Source organism: Athene noctua, unplaced genomic scaffold (genome assembly GCF_965140245.1).
Source record: "Athene noctua unplaced genomic scaffold, bAthNoc1.hap1.1 HAP1_HAP1_scaffold_36, whole genome shotgun sequence".
Lineage (NCBI taxonomy): Eukaryota > Metazoa > Chordata > Aves > Strigiformes > Strigidae > Athene > Athene noctua.
In genome coordinates, this window is record NW_027437538.1 from 174,757 (window position 1) to 184,787 (window position 10,031).

General features: G+C 52.6%; 1 protein-coding gene across 1 annotated transcript; it reads right to left on the bottom strand.

The window, feature by feature from the left end:
• Window positions 1-8,805: 8,805 nt before the first annotated feature.
• On the bottom strand, window positions 8,806-9,777 carry LOC141974196 (olfactory receptor 14A16-like). The gene has a single exon (XM_074933533.1). The coding sequence runs from the start codon at window positions 9,775-9,777 to the stop codon at window positions 8,806-8,808; it is 972 nt and encodes a 323-aa protein (XP_074789634.1).
• Between the last annotated feature and the right edge of the window lie 254 nt (window positions 9,778-10,031).

Sequence of the window (10,031 nt, forward strand, 5' to 3'; positions counted from 1 at the left end):
GAGCGGGACGTGACATGACCAGATGAAATTCATCATCTCGAGGAGATGAAGTCCCTGCTCAGGGGAAGACGGAACCCCCCTGTGATGGTTTGACTCTGGCTAAATGCCAGGTATCCACCAAGTCGCTCTATCACTTCCCCCCCCCCTTCCCTTTGTTTTCTCAACAGGGTAAAGAGGGGAAAGAAGATAAACGAACCCTTGTGGGTGAAACAAAAGCAGTTTTAATATAAGCAAAGCAAAGCAAAAGTCCGCGCGCGGAAGCAAAAGCAAACAGATTTACTCTCTACTTCCCATGGACAGGCGATGTGGGGCCTTCTCAGGATCAGGGCTCCCATACGCGTAGTGGTTGCCTCGGAGGACCAAGGGTGACCCCACCCCCTTCCTCCTTTCTCCCAGCTTTACACTGAGCAGACGTCACATGGTCTGGAATGTCCCTTTGGTCGGTTCGGGTCAGCTGTCCTGGCTGTGTCCCCTCCCAAGATCTTGCCCACTGGGGGAAATGTCGGAAGGAGCCTTGGTGCTGTGTAAGCCCTGCTCAGCAGCAGCCACCACACCAGGGTGCTGCCAACACCCTGCAGCTCCCAGCATAAACCACAGCACCGTGAGGGCTGCTGTAGGGGAAACCAATTCCAGCTCAGCCAGACCCAATACAGTCTCCACCCCTTATTCCATACCATTACGTTATGCCCAGGTCCCACATAATATTCATTTATCCATTCCATCAGCTTTCTTCACTCCTTCAGATGTTCAGTGACTTGGCTTCCATCTGCCAAGACAGATGCTCAGGACAGAAGTATGCTTGACCGTTGGACTCCAGCACCGGCTGGGTTTGGGTCGTCATTGCACGTGTCTGGTTCACTCTTCATCGTTCCTACTTCCTCCATCACTTCCTGCAACATACAACTCATCCCACAGATTACTTTCCCCCCAAGGTTAAATGTTCTTGAGGCACACACTGAGTAGTCCCATCCTCCCGCATTACCCACCAAGTACATCCAGTCCCTGAGCAAAGACAATCCCACGAGTGGGCTTGCCTTTTCCCAAGGGAGGAGCAATCCACACTGCCTTCCCCAGCCACCTCCCTGGGTGTGCTACAGGGACCTTATCTCCTCCCACAGTATGAAGGGGGTTTGTTTGGGCAGGCCCAGGACAGTTAACAGATCCTCTGGTGTTAATTAGCCAAGTGGCTTCTGCTAAATTTATATCCCAGTGCTTCCATCCCCCATTGTCCAATGCTCTCAACAGAGTCTTCAACAGTCCATTATATCTTTCAATCTTTCCAGACGCTTGTGGGTAATAAGGGATGTGACACACCCACTCAATGCCATGTTTCTTTGCCCAGGAGTTTATAAGATTATTTCGAAAATGGGTCCCGTTGTCTGACTCGATTCTTTCAGGAGTACCATGTCGCCATAAAATTTGCCTTTCAAGACCCAAGATGGTATTTCGGGCAGTGCCATGATTTACAGGGTATGTTTCTAGCCAACCCGTAGTTGCTTCTACCATGGTGAGTATGTAGCGCTTGCCTTGGCGTGTTCATGGCAGTGGTCCAATAGAGTCAATCTGCCAGGCCTCACCCTATTGAAAACTCAGCCATCGCCCTCTGTTCCAGGGAGACTTTACTCGTGTGGCTCGCTTGATTGCAGCACATGTGTCACATTCGTGAGTGACCTGTGAGATGGCCTCCATGGTCAGGTCCACCCCTCGATCACGAGCCCATCTGTACGTTGCATCTCTGCCAAGATGCCCTGATGTTTCATGGGCCCATCGAGCTACAAACAGCTCACCCTTACGCTCCCAGTCCAGGTCCAGCCGAGCTACTTCAATTTTGGCAGCTTTGTCTGCTTGCTCATTGTTTTGATGTTCTTCAGCGGCACGCCTTTTGGGCACATGAGCATCTACGTGACGCACCTTTAGAGCCACGTTTTCAACTTGGGCAGCGATGTCCTGCCACAATGCAGCAGCCCAGATGGGTTTACCTCTGCGCTGCCAATTGGTCTTCTTCCACTCCTGTAGCCACCCCCACAGGGCATTAGCCACCATCCAGGAGTCCGTGTAGAGATATAGTACTGGCCACTTTTCCCGTTCAGCAATCTTTAGGGCAAGTTGGATCGCTTTTACTTCTGCGAACTGACTTGACTCTCCTTCTCCTTCAGTGGCCTCAACGACTTGTCTTGTGGGACTCCACACAGCAGCTTTCCACTTCCGATGGCTTCCTACCACACGACAGGATCCATCAGTAAAGAGAGCATAACGCCTCTCATCTTCTGGTAACTCGTTATATGGCGGTGCCTCTTGGGCACGAGCCACCTCCTCAGGCCGCACTCCAAAATCTCTACCTTCTGGCCAGTCCATGATCTCTTCCAGGATCCCTGGATGGTTGGGTTTCCTGTCAAGCCCATTGCGTGATTAACGCAACCCATTTACTCCAGGTAGCCCTGGTTGCATGGTGTGTGGAAGGGATGTTTCCTTTGAACATCCAATGTAATACAGGCAGCCGTGGTGCCAAGAGGAGCTGTGCTTCTGTACCAACAACTTCTGAAGCAGCTCGAATCCCCTCATATGCTGCCAGTATCTCCTTTGCAGTCGGAGTGTAGTGGGCTTCTGATCCTCGATATCCCCGGCTCCAAAATCCTAATGGTCGACCTCGAGTTTCACCTGGTATCTTCTGCCAGAGGCTCCATGTGAGTCCGTGATCCCCAGTTGATGTGTAAAGTATATTTTGCACAGCTGGTCCTGTCCGAACAGGCCCAAGAGCTACCGCCCGAGCGATCTCCTGTTTGATGTGCTCAAAGGCTTGTTGCTGCTCAGGACCCCACTGAAAATTGTTCTTCTTTCGGGTCACTCGATAGAGAGGGCTCACAAGCTGACTGTAACCTGGAATATGCATCCTCCAAAATCCCACAAGTCCTAGGAAAGCTTGTGTTTCCTTCTTGTTGGTCGGTGGAGACATAGTTGCTATCTTGTTGACAACATCCAATGGCACATGACGGCGTCCATCTTGCCATTTTATTCCCAAGAACTGAATTTCTCGTGCTGGTCCCTTGACCTTGCTTTTCTTTATGGCAAACCCAGCTCTCAGAAGAATCTCAATTACTCTTTGTCCTTCCTTGAACACTTCTTCTGCCTCATTGCCCCACACAATGATGTCATCAATGTATTGTAGGTGTTCAGGGGCATCACCCTTTTCCAGTGCAGTTTGAATTAGTCCATGACAAATAGCGGGGCTGTGCTTCCACCCCTGGGGCAGTCGATTCCAGGTATACTGGACACCCCTCCACGTGAAAGCAAACTGTGGCCTGCACTCTTCTGCCAGAGGAATTGAAAAGAATGCATTGGCAATGTCGATTGTGGCGTACCACTGGGCTGCCTTTGACTCCAGTTCATACTGGAGCTCTAACATATCTGGTACAGCAGCACTCAGTGGTGGCGTCACTTCATTCAGGCCACGATAGTCTACTGTTAACCTCCACCCTCCGTCAGACTTTCGCACTGGCCATATTGGGCTATTAAAAGGCGAATGTGTCTTACTGATGACACCTTGGTTCTCCAGTTGACGAATCAATTCTTGGATGGGAGCCAGAGCGTCTCGGTTTGTACGATACTGCCGTCGGTGCACGGTCCTCATAGCAATTGGCACCTGTTGTTCTTCAACTTGCAACAGTCCCACAACAAAAGGATCTTCTGAGAGGCCAGGCAGATTAAACAACTGTTTTACCTTTTCTGTATTCACACTGGCCACACCAAAAGCCCATCGGTATCCTTTTGGGTCTTTGAAGTATCCCCTCTTGAGATAGTCAATGCCCAAGGTGCAAGGGGCTTCTGGGCCAGTTACAATGGGATGTTTTTCCCACTTGTCCCCAGTCAAGCTAACCTCGGCCTCCAATACTGATAGTTCTTGACAGCCCCCTGTCACTCCTGAGATCCAGATAGGTTCTGCCCCTCTATAACTTGACGGCATTAGTGTACGTTGTGCCCCGGTGTCAATTAAAGCCTGGTACTTCTGTGGATTTGATGTGCCAGGCCATCGAATCCACACTGTCCAATACACCCGATCATCCCTTTCCTCCTCCTGGATGGAGGCAGGGGCCCTCTATTCCTGTTCTTGGTCGGAGTACTCACTGTCTGACTCTTGCCGTGCCAGGCCGGAGGTTCCTTCTTCAGGGTCAAGGGAGGTGATCTCAGTCTTTCTGTATCTGGGAGATCGCTGGTTACTTCCTTGTGGTTTTACACCAGCTACATTAGCAACCTTCTTAGATGTCTTCTTGTTGGCAGGGGTCTTTCCTCGCAATTCATGTACACGTGCTTCCAACTTAAAGGTGGGTTGACCATCCCACTTCCTCATGTCCTCCCCCTGGTCGCGCAGGAAGAACCAGAGTTCGCCACGTGTCATGCGCCTTGGCTTCCCTTTCCCCCTGACTGGGACAGAAGAGAAATGATTTCTTGGGGAGCTCCTAACATCCAGGGCACTCGCCCGTAGAGATGAGGAGGTACCAAGACTCTCTTCAAAGTTCTGAAGCCAGGAAGAGACTGCCTCCACAGCTGGCGTACATCTTAGTCCTTCTCCTGCATCCATTTCTGGGTAGTACATTGCGGCCAAGCCGGCAGAATACGAGGATGGCGCACCTTTAATCACCTTCCTCCACATGGCCCGTGTGCATGGGACATCCTCTGGATTTTTAGGGGCTTCATCATTATCTGGATCACCATAGATGACTTCCATCACTGCTAATTCTCTCAGGTACTGGACACCTTCATCTGCAGTAGCCCACTTCCCTGGGGTGTGGTCCATAAGATCTTCCTTAAAAGGATACCTTGCTTTAACACTTGAAAGGAGCCGTCTCCACAGACTGCAAATTGCTGTCTCTTTTCCAATTCCCCTTTCAATTCCTCGATTTCTAGCAAGGGAACCCAGCTGTTGGGCTTCCTTCCCTTCCAGCTGTTGAGCATCTGCCCCGTTATCCCAGCATCGCAGCAGCCAGGCAGCGATCCGCTCACCCGGCTGGCGGCAGTAGTCTTGCCGCAGATCTCGCAGTTCTGATGACGTCAGGGACCGGGTAGTTTCCGCCTCCTGTTTCAGTTCTGTTATTCCCTCTTCTGATGCCTTTGCTGAAGGACCAGCTTCTTCCTCCTCTTTCTCCTCCCTTATTAATCGAGGGTATGGGCCTGTTGTTCTCCTTGTCCATTGTTTCTTTTTTACTACGGGGGCAATCTCTGTTGTTGTTACTGTTTGAGTTCCCATGCCAACCACAGCCCTTTGAGAGTGCTGAACTGCGGCTCGGTAAGCACAGGCCAGGCCCCAGTACAGTGCTAGAAGTTGCTGATTCTCACTGGGATAGGCAAGGCACCCCTCTATCAGGTGATGTGTCAGTTTTGTGGGGTTGCTTGCCTGTTCAGGGGTGAGATCCCAGGCTACAGGAGGTGATAACCGTCCTAGGAATCTGCCCAACTCCTTCCACTCCCCCTGCCACCCAGGAACAGGCCGCCTCAGAGCACATTTTGGCACCGATTCACTCAAAATTTGCGTTCTCTTACACCAAGAGCATACCGAGCTCCACACAACCCACAACAGGCGAACAGCATTAACAAAGAGTATCAGTGAACTAACATAAGGATGGCTAAGTACCTCGGGAGCCTGCAAAATAAAACCGCTCATGATGTTCCCGATTCCTTGCAGCATGTTCCCGAGCTTAACAAAATAAAGATAAGCAGCGCAATAAACAAGCCCGTGACCAGCACAAGAGCTTGTTGCTTAATAACTACTATGGCTACAGCACATTTAATATAAAAGTGCCGTTGTTTTGCCCCACGTTGGGCGCCAGAATAGACTGTGATGGTTTGACTCTGGCTAAATGCCAGGTATCCACCAAGTCGCTCTATCACTTCCCCCCCCCCTTCCCTTTGTTTTCTCAACAGGGTAAAGAGGGGAAAGAAGATAAACTAACCCTTGTGGGTGAAACAAAAGCAGTTTTAATATAAGCAAAGCAAAGCAAAAGTCCGCGCACGGAAGCAAAAGCAAACAGATTTACTCTCTACTTCCCATGGACAGGCGATGTGGGGCCTTCTCAGGATCAGGGCTCCCATACGCGTAGTGGTTGCCTCGGAGGACCAAGGGTGACCCCACCCCCTTCCTCCTTTCTCCCAGCTTTACACTGAGCAGACGTCACATGGTCTGGAATGTCCCTTTGGTCGTTTGGGTCAGCTGTCCTGGCTGTGTCCCCTCCCAAGATCTTGCCCACCCCGTCCCACTGGGGGAAATGTCGGAAGGAGCCTTGGTGCTGTGTAAGCCCTGCTCAGCAGCAGCCACCACACCAGGGTGCTGCCAACACCCTGCAGCTCCCAGCATAAACCACAGCACCGTGAGGGCTGCTATAGGGGAAACCAATTCCAGCTCAGCCAGAACCAATACACCATGGACATCGAGTGCCCCTGGCAGACGCCCCGGGGGATCTGACGGATTTCCCTGGGACTGGCCGCGGTCACCCAGGCCAGGACATCTCCTGCAGGAGAGCAGAGCCCCTGGGGAGCTGCTGGGAGAGGCCGGGCAGAGGGGCCCAGGGCACCTGCACTGCCCCAGGCATCTCCTGCCCTATGAGTTAGGGCAGCTGTGTCCTGCAGCTACATCCCACCCTGGTCCTGGAAATATTTTTGTATTTCAAAATTATAATTAAAAAAATATTCATGAAATCCCCCAAACATTGGTATATCAAAACAAAGTAATTTAAAGAGGGAATAACCATAATAAATGCCTGAAGTTCTATTTAAAATTATTCTTATATCTCCTCCTTTCTTCCTTGTTTCATTTTGACTGATAATTTCTAAGCATTTCTATCATACTCATCCCAGGTGGAATCCACGTGGCATGGGAATGCACCAGAAGGAGAAACTCCTTGCTGTCCATCAACAGTGGGAAGGTATTTCAGTCACCAGTGGCATTCAGCTTCCCTGATTACTAAAATGTACAAGTAGAAGCTTCACGGTCCAGACCATGGCCAGCCTCTGTGTGTGTCAAAGCTGGATGCAGCGAGGTGCAGGGGTGATGTAGAGCTGTCTCAGGCAGTGCCTCCCAGGCTCCCCCTGCAGTCAAAGCAGAGTCGGGTATACGGGGACTCTTTGCTCCTTAGGGCTTGGTCTATCCGGGTCTTGAAAACCTGCCAGGATAGAGGACTTCACAATCTCTCCGGGGGACCAACGCTTGTTCCCGTGCTTGGCTCGCCTCATGGTGCAAAAGGGGAGGCCCCCCTGGCTGTGCGGTGCCCCTCGGCCCCCCCTTCTCCAGGCTGAAGAAGCCTGTCAGTAGGAGCCCTGTCCCTGAGCAGAGGCCTGCGAGACCTTCTCAGGAAAGACTAAAGCAAAGGCTGAGCCCCTCATCCCCATCTGTCTCTGCTGCTGTGAAACCCCCTCCCCATTCAGCAGCCCCTGCCACGGGCCATGTTCAGCCTTTTCCTCAAACGCAGCGACTGAAGCTCTGCATTTTGCTCTGGATGTTGCCTGCAGGCCCCTCAGCTCCAGGGGACCTTTGGCTTTCCTAAACACACGCCCCAGCTCAGCTCAGCTCCTATTTCTCAATTCCTCCTTCACAGCCTGTCCTTGCAGCCACCTCCCGATGGCTGTGTCATGGCCCCCACCTGTGACCCATCCCTGCACCAGTGCAGCCCCAGTGCCCAACACATGCCCCCACGGCCCCCCATCAGACACTGCCCAGGACAGGGTGTGTTCGGGGGGGGGAAATGTCCCCCAGCAGACCCCCCCTGCCAGACCTCAGCGTCCATCCCCACCAGCTGTCCTGCTTTGGCAACCCCTATGGCCTGGCCCCAGATAAGTCCCAGCTTTGTCCCAGAAATGTTCCAAAGTGCCGTGCTCTGGGGGCTGCCAAGGTCTGGGCAAGAAGAGAGGCTGGGGCAGGGCTGGCTCCTCCCCTGACACAGGCACCGAGACCAGTAGGAGGAAGGAGATGGGCACCGAGCAAAACCGCCCATAAACCGGCGTGAGTGGGCAGTGCTGGAAATGGCCGACGGGAGGGACTGGGGGGTGATGAAGGCCCATGTCACCAAGGGCACAGAGCAGCCCCTTCCCTCCTGCACCTCCATGTCTTCGATCCCTTCCACAAGCCCTGGCTCTGCACCACAAATGTCCTGGTGTGAGTCCTCACCCTGCGAGGTCACACCGTGCCAGTTATATGCTCCTGGTTTTATATCCCCAGTAATTTCCAGCCCAGCCCAGCTCCCGCCAAGCTCTCCCACCTCCCCTGCTCACTCTCCAACTCTCTCCCCGGCACAGCCCAGTCTGAGTTAGTCCCAAGGCAGTGCCCACTGCAGGGTGCTCTGGGCACTCACCCCACAGCCGCAGCCCCTCTGAAGGGCACAGCAGCTCCTCGGGGGCAGGGAGGGGTCAGCCCCAGAGATGGGAGGCACCCATGGCACAAGGAGAAGCAGGTCAGGGGCACCCTGTGTCCCCTGCTCTCCTCTCCAGCAGATCCTGAGGGGTCTGCAGCCACTCCGTGCTATCCCTTCAGATCAGAACAGGAGAAGAGTCTTCAGCTGGTGCAGCCAGAAAGGTGTTTAAATTCACTTTTTTCCTGCCCTGGTTAGGATTGATGTAAGACAAAGATTTGGGTGTTCATTTATTTTTCTTAAAGACACAGAGTCCATGATTCCTCCTTTGGACAAAGTCCCTGATTCACACAAAAAGGGTGGATACTAAAGTAGGAGGGAAGGTGTAATGGAATGTCTTTGGAGATCACATCATCACAAATGGAAAAAGGAAAAAATATTTATATAAGGAAGGAAATAAATGCTTGATTTATCATGATATATACTGGGAGTCATTTCCAAAGAATGGTTGACAGTCTATGGCTGCTGAAAAACAGCCGAACACTTTCCTGAGAGAATCCTTGATCTCCTGGTTCCTCATGCTGTAGATGAGGGGGTTCACTGCTGGAGGCACCACCGAGTACAGAAATGACACCACCAGGTCCAGGGATGGGGAGGAGATGGAGGGCGGCTTCAGGTGGGCAAAAAATGAAGTGCCAACAACCAGTGAGACCACGGCCAGGTGAGGGAGGCACGTGGAAAAGGCTTTGTGCCGTCCCTGCTCAGAGGGGATCCTCAGCACGGCCCTGAAGATCTGCACATAGGACACCACAATGAACACAAAACACCCAAAAGCCAAACAGGCACTGACCATGATAAGCCCAACTTCCCTGAGGTAGGAGTGTGAGCAGGAGAGCTTGATCTGGGGGATTTCACAGAAGAACTGGTCCAGGGTGTTGCCCTGGCATAGAGGCAGTGAAAATGTGTTGGCCGTGTGCAGGAGAGAATTGAGGAACCCAGTGCCCCAGGCAGCTGCTGCCATGTGGACACAAGCTCTGCTGCCCAGGAGGGTCCCGTAGTGCAGGGGTTTGCAGATGGCAACGTAGCGGTCGTAGGACATGATGGTGAGGAGATAAAACTCTGCTGAGATCAAGAACAGAAAGAAAAAGAGCTGTGCAGCACACCCCAAGTAGGAGATGTGCCTGTTGTGCCAGAGGGAGTTGGCCATGGCTTTGGGGAGAGTGGTGGAGATGGAGCCCAGGTCGAGGAGGGAGAGGTTGAGGAGGAAGAAGTACATGGGGGTGTGCAGGCGGTGGTCACAGGCGATGGCGGTGATGATGAGGCCGTTGCCCAGGAGGGCAGCCAGGGAGATGCCCAGGAAGAGCCAGAAGTGCAGGAGCTGCAGCTCCCGTCTGTCTGCGAATGCCAGGAGGAGGAACTCGGTGATGGAGCTGCCGTTGGACATTTGCTGCCTCTGGACATGGAGGACTGTCAAAGGAGGAAACAACAGTGACAATTTAGGGGTAACTCTTCTGACCAAAATCAGTGTCATTTCCCAATGCCCCTCTCCCTACTGTACCCATGCTCCCATTTTTCGTTTTCTAGGACAATTTCCCTCTGTTATGTTACTGGAACTCCAGCTGACACTGGATTAATGTACCTTGAGCAGCAGGGCCTCTGCCCACAGGCTGCCCATGCGTCAGCCCTGCTCTGCAGCAG

Bases quoted from the DNA above. Each gene is read 5' to 3' on its own strand.
- LOC141974196 (XM_074933533.1), bottom strand. From the start codon at position 9,777: ATGTCCAACGGCAGCTCCATCACCGAGTTCCTCCTCCTGGCATTCGCA.